This window comes from Cnephaeus nilssonii, assembly GCF_951640355.1.
Source record: "Cnephaeus nilssonii genome assembly, chromosome: 17".
Lineage (NCBI taxonomy): Eukaryota > Metazoa > Chordata > Mammalia > Chiroptera > Vespertilionidae > Cnephaeus > Cnephaeus nilssonii.
Window position 1 is genome coordinate 5,279,548 of NC_137088.1, and position 23,744 is coordinate 5,303,291.

The 23,744-nt window shown below is 53.3% G+C and overlaps 1 protein-coding gene across 1 annotated transcript in view; it reads left to right on the plus strand.

The window, feature by feature from the left end:
* Nucleotides 1–23,744, plus strand: part of CNTN3 (contactin 3) — a gene marked incomplete at both ends in the record, with an annotated part of 87,740 nt that overhangs the window by 29,591 nt on the left and 34,405 nt on the right. The window contains one exon of the mRNA XM_079794624.1: nucleotides 6,125–6,220. Coding sequence (XP_079650750.1) covers nucleotides 6,125–6,220 — 96 coding nt within the window. The remainder of the gene's footprint in view (nucleotides 1–6,124; nucleotides 6,221–23,744) is intronic.

Here is a 23,744-nt window from a genome sequence, read left to right on the forward strand (position 1 = left end):
CCGGGACAGGAATGGAGAGACCTTCCTGTTTAAAAAGTCGTTACGCCCAGCCGGTGTGGTTCCGTGGTGGAGCATTGACCTATGAACCAGGCGGTCACGGTTTGATTCTCAGTCAGGGCACATGCCCGGGTTGCGAGCTCGATCCCCAGTAGGGGGCGTGCAGGAGGCAGCCGATCCATGATTGTCTCTCATCATTGTGGTTCCTCTCTCTCTCTCCTTCCCCCTTCCTCTCTGAAATCAATAAAAACATATTCTCAAAGTCAAGTTACAGAACCCGTACTGCCGGGAGATGTGTTCTGAGAGGGCGAAGCCCAGCCCATCACGGTGGCAGGTGCCCCAAACACGGGACCGTGGGCGCCCAGCTTCACGGCTTCTGGCACTTTCCGTAAGCAGAGGTCCGAAGGGTAAGAACCCACTCGGGCAGTCACCATGTTTATTCTAACTATGATACACTTGCATGCTCCCTTCGCCCTACCCTCTGCAGCAGCACGGTGCCCTGCTCGCTCTCTAACTTGTCTGCGTTTTTGTGTCGTAGACGTTTATACTGAGGAACCTCTCTCCAGGGCTCTTGAAGGCGCGCAGGGCGGGGGTGTCCTGGGCTCCTGGGTCCACGTGGCACCTGGTGCCGTGGGTGATGCGTTTCTGTAGCTTAAATTGCACCTGTTCTTTGCCTATGGTGGCCCTTGGACGTCATTTATACGGAAAACAAGCGGCATGAATCTGCTTGTTTGCTAAGCCCCAGAAACACAGGCAAATGCATATGCAGAGGTTTACCGATAGTGAGGTTTCCAGGGCAACAGGCAGGAGATCATAATGTTTATATCCATCTATTACTCTGCTCCAGTGTATTTTAGGGTATGGTGTTAAAAGGACACAATAATATACACACACACCCCTTTTTTTTTTTTCTTAAATCACTTTATATTAGGCTGGGTTGTTGTTTTTTTCTTGGCTAAGTGTTTTTAAAGCCTTCCTGAAAATTACCAGGAAGTCATTATCAAAAACGTAACTTTTTTATTATTTTCCATTCGTTGTAAATCGCATACTTTGGTTTGTGAAAGTTTTAAAATTACTGTGCGAGACACAGTGAGGCTGACCCAGGGTTAAAGTTCGGGGGAAATGCACGCGCTTCTTTGAATCCCACACTCACGGTCAGTGGGAGGGTCTCTCTTCGCTCTCCGCTGGGTGAGCTTTAAGTCAGTCGCTGAAGACCTCCTCAGCAGAAAACGGAAGTCAGCCACGCGAGGAAGTGGCCTCCGCCGTGGCCAGCCTCCCACCGACGGGCAGGAGCATACGATTCTGTGTGGGTTCCGGTGGAGCGTCCGGCCGAGGTCTCCTATCGAAACCATGCGCTGAGTCCGTAGTCCACGTGCCCAGGATTCAGGGATGAAGCTCACTTTCTAGGCAGGATGGGGGTGGGCACTAGATAAACAACAGTGAACACACCAAGCAGCATAGTATAGAGACTCTGAAGAAACATGGCTACGTTAGATTGTAGAGACCGATGACGAAGGAGCACTTATGATGGGTGGTGTGTGTACCCTCCGAAAGCTGTGTCATTGACTACCTCCTTCGACCCCACATCATCCCCAGGGATTCCTGAGCAGGCGTTTCCTCCTGGTTGGGAAAACAGACCCGAAGCCGGACAGGTTAGGGGCGCAGATAACTTTTAGAAGTGCAAACACATCTCCTCGCTCAGCCTTGGGGGCAGTTGAAAAGATGTGTTGGACAATTGAGTGGGTGGTGGAAAGAATGATGTACGGTAAATATGACTTTCAAATCAGGCAAATAGCATCCTTTTCAGTATTTTTTCTAAGGCCAAGTTTCTGCAGACGGAAGGCAGTGAGAGGCTTACTGTCCATTTGGAGGTGATGTTCCTCTCTCCAAGTTAGGAAACAGGGGTGGGGGAGTGGGGGCCACCAGCCTGGGGCTGACTCCTCATGAGCGGCGTGGCGTTGGGCGAAGTCTCTTTGGTTTGCACGTGTGAAATTGGGAGGAAGAAGAACCCACGTGACCTGTCTCACGGGTTTCTTTTGAAAATCGGTTCAAAGCTGTGCATCGTAGCGGTTCATGCATGGGAAGTCATTTCAGTCCTTTAACAAACCTCCCTGTCACGTGAATTAGGGAAGTATTTTTTTCAACAATAAGGAATTGTTGATGTTTCTCTCTTCTGATAAACCTTTTCAGTATGAAATCTATAATAATAAAAGTGTAATATGCTAATTAGACCAGACATCCTTCCAGATGACCTTCCGGATGAAGCCGGGGCTGCGAAGGAAGCCCAGGTCCCAGGTGCCAGAGGGAAGCCGGTGCCGGCAGCCGGGGAAGGAAGGCCTATTCTTGCATGAATTTCATGCATCAGGCCTCTAGTGATCATATAATTAAAGAAAAATAAAGCCAATTAGCTTCCTTTTTGGCAACCAAGGTGCTCTTTGGATGTCAGCCCCTAAGACTCCTCCTCCCCCTGCACCCCCAGTGAGCCAGCCTGCCAGTCTGCAAAGGGGCTGTTGAGGGGACTCCGTCAATAATAAGCTATTTGTAAACAAGGGTAAAGAGTCCATATTGGATACTGTTTCCTGTAGTGTTAGGAGAGTCCTTGCTTTGCTAGTGCATTTTTACTTTTCATATTCCTGTGACAGATAAAAGCAAGGGTATAGTGCAACAACGAATATGTGTCGTTGAAATCACGTGTCTTAAAGGCAACTGTTCCATGAAATTTATAGAAGGTCCCTGTGACTGATACACTCAGCCAAACCCCAGAGTGCAAAGATCGGGAGCTTTTAAACTCATCTTGTGCGTGGAATTCAGCCAACATTACTGAGCAACTGCTCTGCTAATAGCAGGGCAAGCGCAGTAGACGTGCTGAGGTTCCCAGGGGGAGCGAGCGCCCATCAAATGCCAGAGGCTACGTTAGATAGAAGGAGCTGAAGCGTAAGGAGAAGGGACATTGCCGGAGGTGAGTGGCACAGGTGGTAGGGGAGGGCCTGCTAACCCTGCTGAGCACCGGTGTGTCCTCCCTGCCCCCTCTCCTCCCCTCCCCCTTTGCAGGCTGCTCACTCAGGTGCAGGAGAACCTGCATTTGCACAAGAGGACGCATCTCCCAGGGTCTGAGACATTTGCCCAGATTCCCACGGAGGGTTTTAGTAAGAGACACAGGGGCGGGCTGTCCGCCCCCGCTTCCTGGCTGCAACGTTTTCGCGGCTGTTAAAAGCGTTTTAAAAAGTGTCTGCGACCGTAATTAAGGTACCTGCACTGAGGTGGTGTGATCTGTTCCCAGGCTCAGAACCTTGTCATCTGAGGAGAGATCTTCAGTGCCCAGTTGGCGCATGGCTGTGTCAGAATGGAAGGCTCCGTGGTGTGTTTGGGGAAGCGATCATTAGGGCTCCCTGCCTGCACCCCCAGCTCCATGGGGAGGCTTTGAAATAGAAGGTTCTGTGGGTCTTGAAAACCCAGCTGTGTTGGTCTGGCGGGGTTTGTCTAAGAACACCGGCTTTCCCCATGGCCCTGTTAAAACCAAACTGGCTTTTAAAATACGGCTTTCATGCAGGTGCGCCGAGTTGTCCCAAACTCCTGGTGCCCCTGGAGACCTTTGTTTCAAGGAGAAGGAGCGTGGCTCAGTGGTTGAGCATCGACCTATGAACCAGGAGGTCATGGTTCAATTCCCGGTCAGGGCACATGCCTGGGTTGGGGGCTCAGTCCCCAGTGTGGGGCGTGCAGGAGGCAGCTGATCAGTGATTCTGTCATCATTGATGTTTCTATCTCTCCCTCTCCCTTCCTCTCTGAAATCAAAAAAATATATATATTTTAAAAATAATAAAAAATATTGCTGATGCAGCCTGGTGCACAGGTAGCCTACAGATATCCACATTTGCAATGAGACTCCCAGGCGGTAACGAGGCCGGGGCCCTGGACCACAGCCTGGGTGACATCAGCTAAGAATCCAGGGGATTCTGCTTTGTAGGAACAAGTCCACGGTCGTCAGTGCTGTGCTGGGAGCAGAGCCGTGGGAAGCATGTGGAAGCCGTCACTGTCCTTCTTGCTGTGTGGATGCATGTGGATGCGTGTAGATGTGTGTGGATGCGTGTGGATGCGTGTGTTCCATGAACAGGCCACGTTGGGCCCCACAGACAATGCCCTGTCCTCACAGGCTGTAGAGGCAGCACCAGCGCAGCGTCCTGAGCAGTGGTCACCCCTGTGCCCGGCAGGACTGGTGCTTCGGGGAAAGAGGTTCTTACCTTTCAGGGAGAGGAGACGTGATTGTTCGAGAACTAAATCAGCGATGACTCCCTTCAACCGTGTGAAGTTAAATAACCGCGGGAACAGGAACGGGGTAGGAGAGCCGAAGGCTGACACCCACGGGAGGTCAGAAGGGCACCATTTGGTTGTTGTCCACGTGTGGGCTCATCCTGGTGCACCGCCCCCTCTCCCCTCCCCCGCCCTGCCCCCGCTTAGCCTGGACCCATCGATGGTGCGGTTTGGCCGTGCTAACGGAGCTGCGTTTCAGGAGCCTCGCGCTGTGATAATATTGCACGTTACTCACACATTTGAGGGGACATGATGCTCGGTTATCGTATCATTTCTGTCGGGGACCTCTGGTTACAGTCAGTCCAGAACACACGCTGGCTCCTTTTATCACCGCGTGTATGTGAGCTTCGCTGATTTGCTTCGCTCCGTGCTCGTCACCAGCAATGTAATACTCGTTCGGGGCTAATGAAATGAAGCACTTCTCTCATTTCCCTCGGATGCACCGATTAATTTTTTATTAACCCTCACCTGAGGATATTTCTTTCATTGCTTTTAAGAGAGAGTGGGAAGGAGGGAAAGAGAGAGAGAAAAAACATGGAGGTGAGAGAGACACATCGACTGGTTGACCTCCCGCATGCAAACTGCAACCCAGGTACATGCCCTTGATTGGGAATCGAACCCACAACCCTTTGGTGCCCAGGCCGATGCTCTAGCCACTGGCATTCACGGGCCAGGGCTGATGCACGGATTTGAAGTGCGTAGGGCAGTCACAGGTATACAGTTTGTAGTTTCATCAGTTCAAAGATAATTCCTTTGCCTTTTACATTTTTCAAGGCAGAGTTGAGATTTCCGGAGTTTCCCCCTCCAGTACACGCACTGCCCCCTTTGCGTGGTCGCCGCGTGGGCGGTCTGCGTCCACCGTCAGGCGCCATGAAACGGGTGTCTTTTCCCACAAACCAGCAGTGCCGTCGCCTGGGTGCAGAGTGCGACCCCATCGACTGCCCGTAGAAGTCCCCTCCTTTTTAGTCAGACGTTCGAGAACGGGTAAATTATTTTCCTTCCTTTCCCCAGAGATTTTTATTTGTTCAAAATAAAACCAGTAGATTGTCCTCCGCGCAGTTTAAGCCGGAGGGTGTGAGTCGGGATTTGCTGTCCTGATTGTTCTTGGAGGAAATTCAATGTCTTAAAAATAACCTACCAAGGCGATCCAAATAGCACTTGCCTCGATGGCTTCATGACCCACCGGAAGGACATTCCTTGGACCATAATTCCTTGGACAATAATAAAGACAGCTTCTGTTTTTTCAGAGCTACCAGTCAAGGGGACGATGCGAGGTCATTGACTGCTCTCCTGCGAACTCCCCCCACTCGGTCCCTGCCCGGGAATCACCCGCACAGAATTCTCCAAGGCGTGGGACCCATAGGACTCCTATATCCCACGATGGGACTAGGAGTATTTTCAATTCTCTGTATAAACAGCACCACCGATCACAGGTGGAATAAAATGTATCTGTGCTACTGATGATAACCTGTCTCAGCGGGAAAATGTGTGAGGAGCTGGCTCTCATTGCCAGGAGAAGCTAAACGTGGTCGTGATTTGGTGAATGGCTGTGACAGGTGTGGGTACCAGGCCACGTAGATATTTGGTTGAAGGTGTTTCGTGTCCTCCTTTGGGTCCCCTTTCCCGGTTATTTAATGCTCGCGCCTGCGCTGTTTGCCCTCTGGGGCAGCCCTGCTCTGTCTGACGCTGTTCTAGAAACCCAGGATTGGCGGGGCGGCATTGGTTGTAAATGTCACCCTACGAAAGAAAGCAGCGTCACTGCGCGGACGTTTCAATTTCGTTCTTTCTGAAATGCTGTTTCGTTTTGTTTTCAAATCAGATCTCGAAAACTTTAAAACCACAATGCGGAGCGCGGTGTCGGTGCGCGAAGGCCAGGGCGTGGTCCTGCTGTGCGGCCCCCCGCCTCACTCTGGAGGTAAGACGCGCCCGCTTTTTGCTCTTTATTGGGGACCTTTCTGGGCAAGGCCCGCCGCCTGGGTGCCGTTACCGCATCGACAAATGAGCCGCCACCCGGACAGGTGCCCTGGCCGGGAACCGAACCGTGACCTCCTGGTTCCTAGGCTGACACTCAACCACGGAGCCACGCTGGCCGGGCCTTCTTTCTTTCTTTATCCACCCATCATTGTGTTCATTCATTCATTGACTCGTCCAATGCCTGTGGGTGTGTGGGAGATGCTTCATGTCTGTGTTACTAAACATGGCCCTTCACTTACCTAATCTCAGTTCTGAGTTGAGGAGACACTGAGCTTTGCTGATAAACTTGATGGAAATGTGTGTGGGTCGGTATTTGTTGACCGTGCCACCCCCCCCCCGCCCCCCGGCGCTCCCAGTGGCCTCACTGAGCTGGCGTGCAGGACATGGAGATGTAGAAGGGATTCCGTCCGCAGGGCCGAGTGTCCCCCAGGACGTGGGAAGGTGGGTTTGCTGGGACAGGTAGCCCCGTCATGACGGAGTAGGTGCTGTTGTTCAGCCAGACGCTGGGTTTTGGCTCACAGCACCCAGGACAGGATGCGGCTGGCATTCTGCGTCGGCAGGCCGAGGCTCAGAGCAGGTGAGTAACTTGTCCAAAGCCACACAGCAGTGTCTCCTCCCAGAGGGTTCCCACGCTGCTCAGGTGCCACGCAGCTGGTCATTACCATGACAAAGCAGATCTGTGGGTTTTTCAAGAAAGACTGTAGCTTGGCACATTTCCCCAGAATGATGGGACGGGAACAGTGTGGGGCAGCAGCACGGGGCTTGAGGTACCTCCGGCCCGCGGGCCACAGCTGGCGTCTCTTCTAGGACGTTCCGGTGATGCTCATTTTCTCTAAAGCCTCCTTCCCTCAACTATCTGAAGTAACACAGGCCCAGAGAGAGCGAAAGGTACGCTTACAGCCTTTAAAAATGCACTTGTGTTAGATTCCGGAGGACGTGATTCCAAACCAGACTAATTAGAGCCGCTAATTAGGGCTCCGGAGGCTGAGCGTTTGGAGGGAGCGTCTCAGTCCCTGAGGAAACAGTTTCACGTTCCGTGCTTTCCCTGAGTAACTGCGCGTCCTCCACTCGCAGCCTCCTTTGCATCTTCACCTTGTTTAACAGATTGTTATGGCCCAAAAGTCCCGATAAATCTGTCCACAACAGAAAAACGCCGCGGGGTCTAGTGTGTGAGGTTCTGTTATACGTAAGTACACACTCTGTCCTTTTTTTTAGACCGAATTCTCTCTTAGCTGGGAAGAGGTCGATCTGGGAGGGCAGGGATGATGGTCCCCACCCTCCAGTTCCCCGGCAGGAGCCCCATGTCCTCCTGGGTAAACGCAGAAACTCAGCGGAAACATGGAGCCGACCCCCCAGAGTCCACCCCTAAATCCTTTGTCCTTAATGTAAATGTTGGCGCAGATCTGGAAATTCAAGGATTTTTTTTCCTCGTTTCCTCACATTATCTCAATGCTTTCGGTGACATCTTTTATTCGGAAGCTTTGTGCACCTTGCAACCCAGTCTTGTACTTTATTTTTAATTTATCTTTTAATATTTAAAGAATTTTTAACACTTTTATTTCATGATTTTTATCATATACCCTCTTCCACCTCCGCCCACCCCCCTCCACCCCCGCAGTCACCACACCATTGTCCATGTCCATTTGAGGTGTGCACAGCCTGCCGGGACTCTGTCTGCCTGTGAGCCCCCTCCCTCCCCAGAGCGGGAGCCACCTGGCCTCCTCCTGCAGCCCCCCACCCAGGGCCCCACCCCCGCCGGCAGCACAATCAGAAGGGAAAATTCTCGGCTCCCCCGGGGGCTCCTCAGTCCGGTGGTTTTACACGTTTATCGGCCTGAGCTGTCCTCAGAGGCCCTGGTGTGCCAGGTGGCGCTCGCCACGGCGTCTTCTTGTGCAGCCAAACAGGCATCGTGCACAGTGCGAGGCGCTTAAGCAAAAGCGGGATGTACGGAGACGCCGGTCCCCACTTCCCAGAAGTCCACGTGGACGCCAGTTTGCGTTGACGCGAGGCCTAGGTCACCGGGTACCTGTTGGCACTCGTGGAAAGACATCTGAAGAGAATTTTCATTTTACCCAAAAACTGGCAAAAAGGGGAAAAATCACGGGCAGCGTTGGTTTCGTGTCTTTTCTGCCCCCCTGTGAGTGTTAGGTTAGGTCCTACGTGCTGTTTGGTGTGGGTTCCCACGTTATTTGGGGGGCGCGCCACAGCTTTTCCACGTGGATGAGGGTAGCTGTTTTCTGTGGCATTTCTGCTCCTGGAAGTTTTCATAGGAGCTTCTGTGGTGGGTAGCGGGGGCATCCTGCATATTTTTGTCAAGTTTGTCCGTTTCCAGGTCTTGCACGTGATCAGAGACAGATTTCTTGAACCAGTTTAACAGGAATGGGGACAACTAGCAACCGCGAGATTAGGACTCTGATAAGGCATCCAAAACCTGGGGCACCCTAGCACACAGAGTCCTCGAACCCTGAGTCACAGGAGCCTCTTCTAAGCCTGCGCAGTCTGTTGGCATAAGGAACCTTCGCCCACGGGAGTGAGGGGGTCGTAGAGTGGGTCATGTGTGGGCGATCGCGCTCGGTCCTGGTCCTGTTTCACTTCTCAAGCACCAGCCCAGCCAGGGCCTCCTGGGCCGTCAGGCGGCTTCGCTGGAAGACAGAGGGGAGGCGGTTCTGTGAAAAGTCCTGGAACCAGGGGTGCACGAGCCTCCGGAGCAGGGAGCTGGCCGGATCCTCCCACAGAGCTGCCCGCCGATCCCACGTGGAGATGCAGGACTTGTCAGGGCGCCACCTACGGAGGTCACCGTGCCTCTGCCCAGAGCTGGCTGTGGGGCGCATGTGTGAGGCCTTCCCCTGCATCTGCAGGTCGGAGAGGCGTCGAGAGAAGTTCCTACTGCACGCCAGCGTCCCGCCTCATCCCCGGCCCCTCCGAGGACACAGCCCTCTTCCCAGCGCACCTCCCCCTGCACGCACTGGTCCCTGCCTTCGTGTGCCTGTGATGCTTTTCAAATTCAACACTGTTACCGGAGGGGGAGATAATCCCGGGGCGAGACCTAGGCCGCGCGAGCCTTTTATGAAAGGCTGACAGCGCGTGTTCTGTGGAGTTCTGCTCTCCTGGCCTTTAAGCACTCGTTAGATCAGACTTTCAAAAGTGCGGCCGGAATATTCCGGTTAAACCCGGGGATTTATAGAACACGAGCCGAGAGGCCAGCAGGGAGCTTGTTTCCTCTGAAGAGCGCGGGCTTGCGGTTGCTGCCTCCCCGGCCCAGCAGGGTTGTTCCAGCTTGTGGGCGACCTTCGGCCTCTTCCCGGGAGGGTGAGCCGGCAGCGGGAAGCCGACGATTTTCGGGGCCATTCTGGCTCTGGTTGGACATACCCGGTCACCAGAAGGTTCACCAGAGACACGCTTGTTGCTCACAACCATCAGTCGCCGTGGGGGACCTACTGTGCGCACGTCGCCTCTGATACACTTCCCTATGCAAGCAGGAGGGGGACGTGATCCCTTTAAATGCCAACAAGGTGTTCTACCTGCATAACCTGAGAGACCTTTGAATGGATGCAAAGCTGTGTGATGTTCTGCCATAGTTATTTCCCAGGATATTCCAAACTTGCTTTTAAAGAAGGTTCTGGGGGGCGGGGGGATGCAAAACAATACATTCGTCATGTTATATGGGCACACGTGGCACCCCAAAATAATCACAATAGTAACGTCAAAGATCACCGATCACCGTAACACATGGGAGAATCATGAACGTGTTTGCAATGTTGCAAAAGTCGCCAGTGTGTGACACAGACACGCAGTGAGCACACGCTGTCAGGAAACGGGTTCTGATGGATGAGCTGACGCGGGGTCACCCCTAACCTTCCGTTGGTAAAAGACGCGGTATCTGCGAAGCCCCATGAAACTGGCTGAGCCCGTGCCCGTGTCCCCGGGTTCTTCGCTGTTCTCAAGCTCCTCTTCGCTTCCGCCTGTGCGTTACCTAGAAACAGCACACGCTCCAGCTTAAGACGGGAACTTCACGTTGAATCCACTGTCAACGGCGGTTTGACTCCGCGTGGTCCCCGGCCGGAGAGCTGCTCAGGGCAGGGCTTCCGTTCGCCGTTTGCTTCCTTCTCGACAAGACACAGCGTTGCAAACAGAGCGGAGTTGTCATTTCAGGCCCGAGAAGAATTAATAAGTACATGCTCGCCCTGAAACACTCCTCTGCATCTTCCCTTTATTGCTTTCTTCCTCTGGCAGCAGCAGAATAATTACCAGCAACGCGCAATCCTGGAGCTGTTACATTTTAGCTATTTATTCTCCTTGCCGGCGAACTTGAGTCCGCGGAGTTTCTTTTCCTTTTGGCAAAACTATCGACTTGCCAAGGGAGAAAAACAGCCTCCGTGACAGAAAAACAAAGGAAGGTGTTTGTTTCTAAAGCTCATTATCATTTGACTGCTATACCTGTCTTCATTCCATCATACTTGAATAATTTGTAGGGCAAGTTTCCCATTCATACAACTTATTTTGCCCTAAAAGAAAAAAAAATATTATCGTTCAAATACAATACTTCGTTCTTCTAAAAGCACATCAGAACCATCCCATTCAAAAAAAAAAAAAAAGTTGAAATCGAGATGGGAATTATCGAATATTTACGGATTATTTGGGGAAAATTGATAACTGTGACATTGGGACTTCACGCTTGGAAATATGACATATCTTCAGCATTCAAATCACAATATCCTGCAGCAGATTGCTCTTTGTAGCCCTGCCCATCGTGCTCAGTGGTTAGAGCGTCTGCCTGTGCACTGAAGGGTTTGGGGTTCGATTTCTGGTCAAGGGCACATACCTGGGTGGCAGATTCCATCTCTGGTCCCCTGTTGGGGCACGTACTGGAGGAAACCAGTCCATGGGTCTCTCTCACATCCATGTTTTTCTCTCCCTCCCTCCCTCTCTCCCTCTCTCTCTCCCTTCCTCTCTCCCCAATCCCCCTTCTTGCTACATAAACTGCACATACCTTTTTCTGCATAAATGGCTGCACACATCGAGCGTGAGTGTGTTCTTATTTGGAAATCTAAGGTACAGGGAATCCTTCTTTGCTCTGATCTTGTAGCTGAAATGAAACACGGATCCCCAAACGTACACGGATATGGATGCTGGGTTGCGGTTTCCCTGGGTGTGCACATCAACCCTCCGGACGCCATCTTTGTTGTTGTTATTATTGCTGGGATCTTAGGAAAGGTTCCCAGAGGCAAAGGGTCTGACCGCACACACCTGAGCGACCCTTGGTCCTCACCAGCGCTGCTTGTGATGCTGGAGACACGGAGCTGCTACTTCATCCTTCCTGAAGGTCGCCTGGGAGGGTGTGTGTGGGCATCTCCACTTTCAAGTGGTCTCTAATTCCTTAAGAGTAGACATCTGGAAGGAGCATGTGGTGTTGCCATGGCTACAGGGAACTTTTCTTTCATTGAACTGAGAGAGAGGAAGGGAGAGGGAGGAGAAAGAGAAACGTTGCGATTTGTTGCCTCCTGCACACGCCCCAACCTGGGATCTAACCTGCCGCCTGGGCATGTGTCCTGACCAGGAATTGAACCCGCCACCTTTTGGTTCCGGGGCCGATGCTTCAACCCACGGAGCCACGCCGGCCAGGGCGCAGGAATTACCTCGCACCATTACACCTTTTTGAAGCCTAAACCGGTGCAGCGATTGTCGCAACGGCCTGCGATCACAGTTTCTTATAAAACTTTCCGAAATAAGTCTCCCTCGAATAGAAGTTCCCAGCCTGGAGCTCTACAAAGAGCAGATTTTGCAGGCGAGGGAAACGTGTTAATTACGAGGCGGCGGATTCTAATTGAAAGAGCAGCAGAGACAGCCGGCTTCCGCGCGACCCCAGCGGGACGGGCCCCCGCGGCTCTCAGCGCCAGGGTCCCATCTGCTCAATGGAACACCTCCTGTTTGAAGACTAACAAGTGGGAAGTTAAAAGGAAAAGTAATGGGGTCTTTGAAGGAGGGAAGGCGAGCCCGATGTTAATTTGGAGAATCTTTCCTCGGTAGAAAATGCACTGACACCTTTTAATTAGACACACCATTCAGCAGTCTTTTAACCATTTCAGGGCCCACGTGTAAGTCTCTCAAACAGGGGAACCTTTTTGTTCCCATGATGCGGCCGGCATCATGACTTTCTGAGATCTCCCCGGTGTCTCTGGGTCATGTAACTCCCCAGGCTCCTGTTTCCTCCCCACCCTGAGCTGGGCTCCAAGGGTAGAGGAATAACGGGACACCATGTCCCTTCCAGCTGCTCAGAGTCCGGGGAGCAGGGTCCATAATAGAGACTCTTAGGAGCCGTGTCGTAAGTGGACGAGCCCCTTACTATGACTCACCTGGGTACCAGCAGCTGGTGCCGCCTCCTCCTCCCTGGGTGTCCTCCCCCCCCCCCCCAGTGACTGTTCACTTTCTGTTACTGGAGTTTTTACAGGTTGTACTTTTACGACGTTCTGACGGCTTAGTGATCACGTCTTCCTTAAGAATCTAAGTAGGAGAATGCAACATCATGTAAACTGTGATCACAGCGACGTTCACTGAGCACTTGCTCAGTGCCGCTGAGACATCCAGCTGATTCATCTTTGCGGCAGCCCCGGGAAGTCTTGTCTTCCCATTTCACAGATGGGAATGCCGAGCGCAGAGGGAGTGACTGGCTGAGGGTGGTCTCGGTCCTGATGCCTAGCGGGACTCACTGCCTCCCAGCCCTCAGCCCACAGCCGGCTTACCGCCCACAGGAGGCCCACACTCAGAGCATCCGTCCTTCTGTCCTGTCCTTCCGATGGCATGGTGCTTCCTGTCTTCTGTAACCTGAGACGGCATCAGCCCCCCCCCACCCCCCACCCCACCGCCCCAGGAAGCGCGCAGCAGACAAAGCTGGGACCCTGTGGGCAGCTGAAGTCAGCACGCATCCCAAGGGTCCTGTTTTATGGGGCTGCCAACCCATGTTATTAAAACCCCTCAGTCCTATTACAGGCCGTTCCGTGCCCGATTGCTCTGCTGAGACATGTTTCCAGTAATTCACAGCGGGACTGGGTTCTCAGTAGAACTTGACAGATGGGTGGTGGTGGAGAGACTAAGACTGGGGGCGGGGGAACACGTTCAGAGCCGCCTCGAGCCAGCCCTCTCTGGTGTCTGAGCACTGAGGTCTGACTTGGCTGTGACCTCATTGCCAGCCTCCACCTGGTGGGATTCGCAGTGTGGGTGTCTGCTCCCCGTGGGGGACGCTTGCAGAGCCCGTGGCGGGGGGGGGGCTACCCCGGGAGAGGCCTGGCTGAGGCCTGGGCTTTGCTCGCTGAAGCTTCCCAAGGGGCTGAGTCTGCTTTTCCCTGTTTCCCCAGCGCGGCTCCAAGCGCCCTGGGCCTGGGGAAGAGCATCCACATGGAGACCGGGGAGTGGGAATGGGAACCATCACTCTGGCACAAACAGCCTTTCCTCGTTTCCAACAGAGCAGACTGGGCAGAGAGATGAAGCAGGAAACGCCGGCGGGTGGGGCTGTTCAACCTTTTCCTTGTTTTAGTCAAATCCGTGAACAGAAGCTGGTGCCCGGGGCCTCGCTCCCACCCAGGTCCGGCGGCGGGTTCCGGAGCCGCTGGGAGTCGGTGCTGGGCTCACAGAGGACAGGTTTGTTCCGAACAGCTCAGTCCCTTGGAAGGTGGTGGCCTGGGACGCCCTGTGCCATTCCCACTGAGAGGCGCAGCGCTGAACAAAGGGGGTCCCCTCCCAGCTGCTGCCGGCTGCTCCCAGAACCTTCAGCACCTCTTGCAGGAGCCCCTGGCTTATGTCCGTGCAGCGTCGGGCTTCCTTCCTGGGCTGCGGATCTAGACGAGGCCTTCAGATTCTCCCTGGGACTTGGGGCAGAGCTCCGAATGAGGGGTAGGCGAGGGCGCACAGGGAGTCCGCGTGAGTGTGCGAGTGTGCGGGTGTGCAGGTGTGCAGAGGCGGCGTGCAGGTGTGCAGGTGTGCAGAGGCGGCGTGCAGGTGTGCAGGTGTGCAGAGGCGGCGTGCAGGTGTGCAGGTGTGAGCTCCCAGGCAGCCTTGCGGCCTCGGGAATCCTGCCAGTAAAACAGGGTGACTCCTAAGCTCACGATGGTGTGAGGACTGGAGGGGACATCGTGTGCAGGGTCAGGCCTGGCACAGACGGGTTCTCCTCCAGTAACAGCCGCGCCTGCCCCGTCACCCCTGAGGCGGGGGCTGTGGTCACTGTCACAAGTTGCTCTTCTCATGACTGTGCTGCTGCTCGGAGCCCAGCGAGCGCACAGGACCGCGTTCCGCCCTCCTGGGAGCGTTTCTGTGGGTCACGTTTTAGAAGATGGGTTTTCATGCAGGGGGTCCCCCCAAATGTGTACACACTTTGAGTGGTTATAAAGTCGGCGATTACTAACATGCAGTTCATGTTCAAAATGTAAAAGGATCTACGGAATCATGTTTTATGTCAACGCCTGTTTTCACACGGATGCCCGTTCTGGTCCAGGCCCAGCATCGCAAACATCAAGAATCACTTCGTGCGGTACCCGTGCGCCTTCCGTTCGTCCACGGTTGCTGGCTTTGTACCGTAAACGCTGTCTGTTCTGTATCCCCATCAGAAAGTCCCGTGGCACGTGAGGGTTAGTGTTCTTGGTTCAAAGCTTCGTCTGGCTTCACCCGTCATGTCAAATCAGTTAAACCCGAACAGGAGTGGAAAGGAAGTGCGTTGTCCGCTGTTAGAGTGTGCACACATTTTGCGGGGACACCGTATAGATTGTGTAGAAACCAGACATGTGCTTCCCCTGAAAAGGGGGGAGACCCGTTTTCTCTCTTGTGACTAGAAAACTTACTTTATTGAGCAGTGTGCTAAAATAATTCCCCTATTCATCTGACGTTTTCACCCGGTGTCAATATCAGGGCGATTTAATTTAATTTAGTCTCTCCACAAATACAAAAGCCAGTGGAGTCCCGTAAAGTGTGTCCATAAATATCTCCTCCGCTCTACACGATTGAGAGGTAAGGGTCAATAATTTTAATAATCAGAGCCCCGTGGCAAACACCTTAATTGCTGCTGTCAGTAACTTGTACGTGGAGTCGGTTGAAGCTGGGTGCTGTGCTGACATTGCGAGCCTGAACCGAAAAAGTAATCAATTGTGCGGGACAGTCGCCAAGTGTTCACCAGCTCGATTAGCTTCAATAATCAAACCAAAACTTTGGAAAAACGTAAGAGTCTAAAATGATCGTTAAATCTGAGCCCCCTGATTCCATCAGACATCCTGCCACAGGGGGACCGCGCCCCTCCCCCACCCAGGGCTTCCTTCCTGGGGAGGCTGCGAGGCCAGTCGATTTCTGTCCTGTGCACCTGTGGGCAGCTGGGGGCAGCTGGGTGAGGGGTCCTGTGAAGAAAAATGGGGAGAATCTGTTGTGTATTCAAAGCCTACTTTAGCTGCCCCTTAGAATATAACTTATCTGGACATGCTTGTTAAATATAATCATTAAGATTAGCCTTACCGCTTTTTTAAGGAAAGTTTTCCATGACATTGAATATATTCCTGGATTGTGAAAGCTGTTCTCTACGAACCTTTGTTTTAAAATAACACAGGAAACTCTCAAAGTATTCAAGTGCTGTAGTTTTTATTGCATGTTTTTTTTTTTCAATTAGGGTTGCCATTCAATATTATTGTGTGTGAGTGTCAGGTGTACCCACAGTGGCTGACAACCCCGCCCCCCGCCCCCCTCCGTGGTTACGGCAGTATGACTGGCTCTGTTCTCTGTGCCGTGCTTTACATCCCGAGGCTGTTGTGCAACTACCACTGTGCAACCAGGGAAATCCTATGGAACCGCCTCGGTTCTCACAGAAGTTGAGAGCAGAGATGTATTTACTTATTTTTTAATTCTTTATTATATTATTGAAAATATTACAGATGCCCCCCTTTTTTCCCCCCATTGACCCCTTCTAGCCCGCCCCCGCCCCAGGCCCTCACCACCCCATTGTCTGTGTCCATGGGCCATGCATCTATGCACACACGTTCTTTGGGGCCTCTTTTCCCACCCACCCACTCACCCCCACCTTCCCTCTGAGGTTCAGCAGTCTGTTTGATGCTTCTCTGTCTCTGGATCTGTTTTGTTCTTCATTTATTTTGTTCATTAGATTCCACATATGAGTGAGATCACGTGATACTTGTCTTTCTCTGACTGGCTCATTTCACTTAGCACAATGCTCCCCAGGTCCCTCCAGGCTGTTGCAAAGGGTAAGAGTTCCGTCTTTTTTGCAGCTGCGTGGTATAGTCCATGGTGTAGATGTACCACAGCTCTTGTAACCACGCCTCTGGGAGCAGAGATTTTTAAGTGGATACGGAAGGCGGGAACCTAGAATAGGCCCCAAGTCAAGTCCTCACCTGAGGTCCCGCGACTGAAACGCAGACTCCTCTTCCGTGCTGAGGGGGCCCCCAGGCTCACTCCCGCTTGCTTCCATCAGCGAGAGAGCTTGGTCCAGGCCAGGCCGTGTGTCCTTGAGTGGTGCTTGACACGCTCTGAGTTTCTGTTACTCACGATCTCTGCTGTTTCTCCGTGTGAAGAGGGAGAGAAGCTTCCCTTCATATCGTCACAGCTCAGGGCAGAACGGGATGTGGAGACAGAGCACGGTCCGCTGCAGGTCCTCACGGGAGGGGTTGCTGATCGAATCCTTACGGCTAAGACCGATCTCCTGACCTCCATTGCTTCTCACGAGGTGTTGGTGCTAAAACCAAAGCTCCGACTGGATCGTGACAGCCTTTCCCTGCGAGAGGCGACGAGATGTGTCATGTCCACCAGAGCCGGAGTGGTCAGCGCCCGAGCCGCAGGAGACGCAGCCGTGGGGTTGCCGGTGCCCACACGCGCCCGCTAACGGCTCCGATGGACACATCCCCACGGGAGGCGGGGACAGCCAGCGAAGGTCAGCTGATGGAGTTAGTCAGCGAACAGGGTGAAGGAAAGAAGCAGGCTCACGCACCCCCCAGAGGCACGTTGCTGAAATAAAATGTGGCGTAAAACAAATACGAGCGGTTTCAGTAGCTCCCAGGGCCTCTGGCAACATGGGGTCTCAGAAAGGATGAGTCCTGTTGGCACAGAGGCTGGAGGGGTGGCGGGAGGGAGGAGAGAGAGTCCCACTTCAGCTGAAACGGAGCGTCTCCACCGATGGAAGGACAGGGAAGAAGAGGTCTTCTGTCACCCCAGGAGATGTTAAGGGTCGTCCTGAGCAGAGTGGGCCATCCGGACAGCTGGTTGGATGGGAATGTATCTGGAAAACCAAAGGCACGTTGTTGGGGAGAATAAACGGAAGACGATGAAGAGGTGACGCCCCCTCCCCGCAGCTGAAGGAGGGTCGGTGACATTCACGTTGGACAGATTAGATTTTAGGAAAACGCAGCCTTGACTTCGATCGGGGCCAACCTGATGCGCCTCTAACTCCCATCACGTACCTGCTTCCTGGAAGAGGCACCGGTGCTGATGCTGTGCCACCTTGTCCGAGGGTCCTGTCTCTCCTCAGAGCTGCTCCGCGTGGAACCGTCTGAACAGGGAGCAGCTGGCCGCTGTGTGTCACTTTGTGTTGAATCAGGTAAAGACATTTGGAGCCAAAAATAAAAATAAAAGGAGCTGGTGCTCTTACAACTTTATTTTAAATATATGTTTACTGATTTCAGAGAGAGGAAGGGAGAGGGAGAGAGATAGAAACATCAATGATGATGGAGAGTTGTTGATCGGCTGCCTCCTGCACGCCCCCCACTGGGGATGGAGCCCGCAACCCGGGCCTGTGCCCTGACCGGGAATCCAACCATGACCTCCTGGTTCATAGGTCGACACTCAACCACTGAGCCACGCCGGCAGGGCTGTTTAACTGTTTTGATGAACAGTTTGATAAGCTAATGGTGACCAGGGTTACTTGTCCTGTGTGTGTGTGTGTGTGTGTGTGTGTGTGTGTGTGTGTGTGTCTGTGAGAAGGAGGGGGAAGGGAGGGAGAGAGGAACTTTAATTTCTATGGCTCTCTGAGGACTCTGTTCCCAGTAAGAACACACTTTTGATCTGTCAGGTGACTTCATCTTCTACTAAAAACCTCATTTCTATTTACCAGTGAAAATGGAGATTTTATTCTTCTTTAAAAAAAAAATCACCCACATGGCAAAAAGAGACATATCCAGCCCCCAGGATATTCCTTCAAGAACAAGGTTTAATTTTCATAAAAGAAGCGAGACCCCGTGAGGAAGGGACAGGTCAGGGTGCTGCGCTGTGGCCGCCAGCCCTTAATTATTCCAGGTGGGTCACCGCCCATGTTCCCACCTGTGAGCTATTTGTGGCCTTGGCGACCCCAGGAAGCCGGTCTATAATTCACTCTGAGTGCTGATGTGGGAATTATAACCCAAAGCAACCCCGCTGGGTCCATGAGGTGTGGGCTTCCCCTGGGAGCTGGTGCTGCAGGAAATTTCCATTTTGCAAGCAGGTAAATTCTGCATATCATTTTAATAGCAAGGCAGGTCAATCAAATGATAATTGGCTGCAATTAGCACTCCAGAGGGCTGGCAAGGTTCTTTATCTTCTCCTGGGTCGCACTTAAAAAGAAAGTGTCCTTTACTGACACCAAGGCGTGAAAGTTGCATTATTCCATCTAAGTGATGAGGAAAGTGCTCCTGGGCAGAGGGCATGGCTGGACTGCAGGTGCGCACCCACCTGTGTCTGCGGGAGGTTCCTCAAAAAGAGAAAAAAAATTATGCTCAGTGAAACAAGCCAACCCGAGGAAGACAGGTGTCACATGATCTCACTTATGGGTGGCACCGAGTGAACAAAATAAAACCCAAAGCAGGAAGGCGTGGAACAGACTGACATACCTCGATGTGGGGATGGGGGGACGAGAAGAGATAAACCAAAGAACTTATATACTTACTAGAGGCCCAGTGCACGAATTCGTGCACCCGTGGGACCCTCAGCCTGGCCTGCGGGATTGGGCCAAAACTGGCTCTCCAACATCCCCCAAGGGGTCCCGGATTGCGAGAGGGCACAGACCAGGCTGAGGGACCCCACTGGTGCACGATCGGGGCGGGACTGCAGGAGGGCTCCAGGGCCTGTCCGGCCTGTCTTGCTCAGTCCCAATCGGCTGGACCCCAGTAGCAAGCTAACCTACCATTCAGAGTGTCTGCCCCCTGGTGGTCATAGTGACTGGTCTACCGGTTGACTATCTGCCCCCTGATGGTCAGTGCACGTCATAGCGAGCGGTTGAGCAGCCTTCGCATATCATTAGCATACTAGACGCCCAGTGCACGAAAACGTGTGCACTCAGGAGGGTCCCTCAGCCTGGCCTGTGCCCTCTCGCAGACCAGCAGCCCTTGGGAGATGTCTGACTGACGGCTTAGGCCCTCTCTTCATGGGGAGCGGGCCTAAGGCACAGTCTGGCCTCCCTCTGTGGGAGGCGACCCACAGGCCGGCCCTGTCCCCCAATTGCCCCTCTGCCACTGCTGGTCACTGCTGTCCCCCGATCGCCGTCCCCTCCCTCTGCCCTCTGGCACCCGCCTTGGCTTGCCTGGCACCACCCGCTCACCCGGACCCACCACCCGCCGACCAGTTGTTCCGCCATTCGGTCGATTTGCATATTAGGCTTTTTTTATATAGGATAGACAGGGCCCATGGACATGGGCAATAGGGTGATGAAGACGTGGGGGGCTAAAGGGAGGGAAAATGGAAGATATCTGTAACACTATCAACAATAGGAAATTTAAAAAGGTTAAATTTAAAAAGAGAAAAAAGGAAAAGTTGGAAATAAAAAGTAGGAGTGTGCGGCCAAGCAGAGATGCCACAAGGAAGCCCCGGGGGTGTTGCTGGGTTCCACATGGCAGGCGTGGAAGGACGGCTGCCCTGGCACCCTGGGTGCAGCGCCTGGTGCCGGGGGCGGGGGAGGAAGGGGGGGTTGGTCGTGGGGGGGGGGAGGGCACCACTGAGGAGACGCGAAACCGAGAACAGCAGCACCTCAGGGTCCGAGTATGACGGGGACGCGGGCACCCACTGAAGAGCCTCCAGCTCCGGAAAGAAAACGGGGCACAGAGCGAGGACACTGCCTTTTCTCTCGGCCGTGGCCGTGGCCGTGGCCGTGGACATGGACATAGTTCAGAGCTGCTCCCAAAGGTGGCAGCTTCACACGGGGTGTGGAGCCGGGAGGCCAAGGGGACGCGCAGCCTGAGCCTGGGAAGCCAGGTGGGGCTGGGACAACACAGAGCCCCACACACAGGAGGGAGTGGAGGTGAGACAGGATGTCACTCCTGTGGCTGGTCTGTGGGACAGTGACCTTCACACAGGCTTTCTGACAAGGTCAGGGATGTCCTTCAGGCTTCGTGGGCCTGTAGTGAGTGTCGCCACCTCTCAGCAGCGCACCGGCCACAGGCGAGCGGGTGTGCGTTCACCATGTTCAGTTTAGGGCCCGGGCAGCGGAGTTAGAATTGGCCTCGAGTGCGAAAGGAGGGAGAAAACGTCACCTTCCTGGTTCTGCTCTTGGGACCCTCGGCGGTCGGACCCGTTAAGAGAGACTCACAGTAGGTTTCCTTGAGGCTCAACCAGGAAACCTACTGTGTGCGGAAATGTTGCCCAGATAACACCTACCACACAGCTCCTGAGAGACCACACAGGCACGCGTTAGATGTGTACACAGGTGCCTCTGCTGTGAGGTGCGGACCTCGAAGTCCTAACCATTGATCATTTACTCCTCAAACATAAATGATTTTCACCCTGGCCAGTGTGGTTCAGTGGTTAGAGCATCGGCCAAAGGGTCTCAGGTTCGATTCCCGGTCAAGGACACTCTTACGTTTTCTTTTTCCTCTTTGGGGCGCAAGTAGGAGGCAACCAATCAGTGTGTCTCTAACACATCAATGTTTCTCTCTCTCTCTTCCCCTCCCCCATCCTTTCCACTCTCTCTAAAAATCAATGGAAAAATATTCTCACTCATTGGGTGAGGATTAAAAAAATAACAACACAAAATAAAATGGTTTTCAGTTTGGGGCATTGGTGTAGGTTTTTTAATATGTCCCGTGTCCCCGACCCTCCACCCATGTGGCCGTGTCTGTGAGCATCAGAGCCAAGTGCTCTTCCCAGTCGTGTACACCAGTGACAACAGCCTGAGGGCCCCAGGGAGCCGCCACACCCTTTAAACGCACCTTATTTCAAAGTAGCGCAACTTCCCCCAATTGGCTCCACAGCCAATGCCCAAGTTGCCTTGACAGTTTTGCCCAACCGCCCTTTTCTTCCGACAGAATCTCCTCTAGAACCTGCCCATCCAAAGGGTCACATCTCCCTCGCAATGGAGTTTTATGAGGGAGGCGAGGTGCACCTGTTCAGTGTCAGCCGTATGGGAACCCATGGGTCTCCAGGTAAACGCTCCGCTGTTGTATTTCGTGTTCAGTGACCGGCCTTGTGCGTAAGTGACCCGGGGGGACTGGCCGCGGGAAGGATGGCACCCATCATGCATTGCTCTGTAGAAGCCCACGTTCAGCCATTCACTGTGTAAACGTATGGCGTGGAGGGTAAAACCCTTTGTTCTCTAATAAAAAACGTCTCCTGTCCCTCATATGCGTGTAGCGTTGTGACCAGAAGGCCCCGCGGCCAGGTGGCTTTTGCATCAAGTTTGTGATTTACGCAAGAGGTTTTGTAAAGTCTAGCGTGTCTGAGGATATAACACGATCATTTTTAGTGTAGCATTGTGTTTACCATCAGACGTGAAATTACATGGAAAAGTCTCCAAAGAAGGCTGCTGGCTTGACGCGGATTTTATTGGGTGGGATACAACTGATGTTTACCGCAATGGCAGGATTTTATTCCTCTGATGGTCTGACAGCGGGTGTGTGTTACTGTATCAGAATGCAGTAAATCACGTGGTTTTCTAATGCGTTCCATCGGGGAGATGGCCTGTGTGTATGAACGCATCCTGCGGGCCATCCCTGCACCATGGCAGGCCTCTGGGGTGTGAGTGCGTCTCCCTTTCTTTCTTGTTTCAAGGCTGAGAGTGCTGGGCGCCTGCCCCGTCACTTAGCTGCTGCCGGGGAAGGGGTTCCCTAAATGGGGCATTTTCCCTTCTCTGAGGCGGGGCTCTCAATAGGCTTGCACTGTTTGACTCCAGGATGCTCACCAGTCTGGGCGTGACCAGGGGGCAGGTACCAGGAACCTCGGACCCTGGGTGGAGGTGAGGGGATCATGGGTGGGAGTTGGCATCACAGACAGTTCTGTGAAGGGAGGTCATGGAAAAGGACGTTCCTCTAGGCCCAAGGGGAGGCGCTGTTTTAAACACAGAGCAGGGCTTTACCTGCCCTCCTGTCCTTCAACACCTGTTCCTCACCCGGAAACTGTCCCCTCTCCTGTCCCTGGAGCCGCAGCAGCTGGGGCCTGCCCGTCGGCGCAGTCCCACTGTCACTGGTAAATGTACCCGCTGGCCCCTCCACCGAATGGAAGGGGAGTCAGGCCTTCAGTACATGTTTGGACGTACTGTTCATGAAATGTATCTTGGTTACATCCATTTTTTCAGAATTATGTGGGTCTGTGGTGACCCATATATTTTCCTTTGGAAAAGCATTAGTGTAATGAACCGATGCAACGAGGTTAATACAGTCGTTAGAGAAAACAGAGCCACCGAAGAAGGGATCTGATAATCCAGGAGAAAGTCATTTCTTTGGACCCTAATGTTCAAGAAAACACTCAGATTTAACGGTAGGAGGGAGGTAGTGGCATAAATGTAGTATTCATTGGCTCCATACATGTGTATTGGAGACTGCTACATGTGTTTGGATGATTCATTGTGCTGACTGGCTGGGAGTGGGGCAGGCAGGAGAAGGACTGACATCACTTGTTACCGGGCGGGGGAGGGCACACCAGGAAATAGGCGATCCGCATGCAGAGTGACACCCGTTTTTTTAGGAGACGCAGGTGTAGAGTCACTCAGAGTAGGACCAGAGCAGGTGACTCCTCGTGCTCGAACGGAGCTTTGAAAACCCCGGGGAGTGTCCACAGCAGAACGGGGTGGGTGTTGAAAGGGAGGGAGCAGGGGGCAGACCCAGGAGAGGATGTCACCAGCTCAGGCTCCTGCAACTACTCGGGGTCTCAGACTCAAGCAATTTTGTGTCACTCCTGAGGCCACTGCAGGGGGCGGAACGTTCCAGCCAGGAAAGGCCATGATGGGCTTGGTAACAAGGAGAGAGCGTGGACACACAAAGTAAAGGGTCCAGACTAAAGCAGAGAGATTGGGGGAGGGGGGAGGGGGCGGTCTGGAAGGGCAATGGCATTGACACTGGTACCTGCTGCCACGGGAAGGCTGATCTGGCCCGGCCGTGTGGCTCAGTGGATTGAGCTTCGCCTCATGCACCTGGAGGTCATGGTCCATTCTGAGTCAGGGCACATGCCTAGGTTGTGGGCTCGATCCCCAGTAGGGGGCATGCAGGAGGCAGCCAATCCATGTTTCTCTCTCATTGATGTTTTTCTATCCT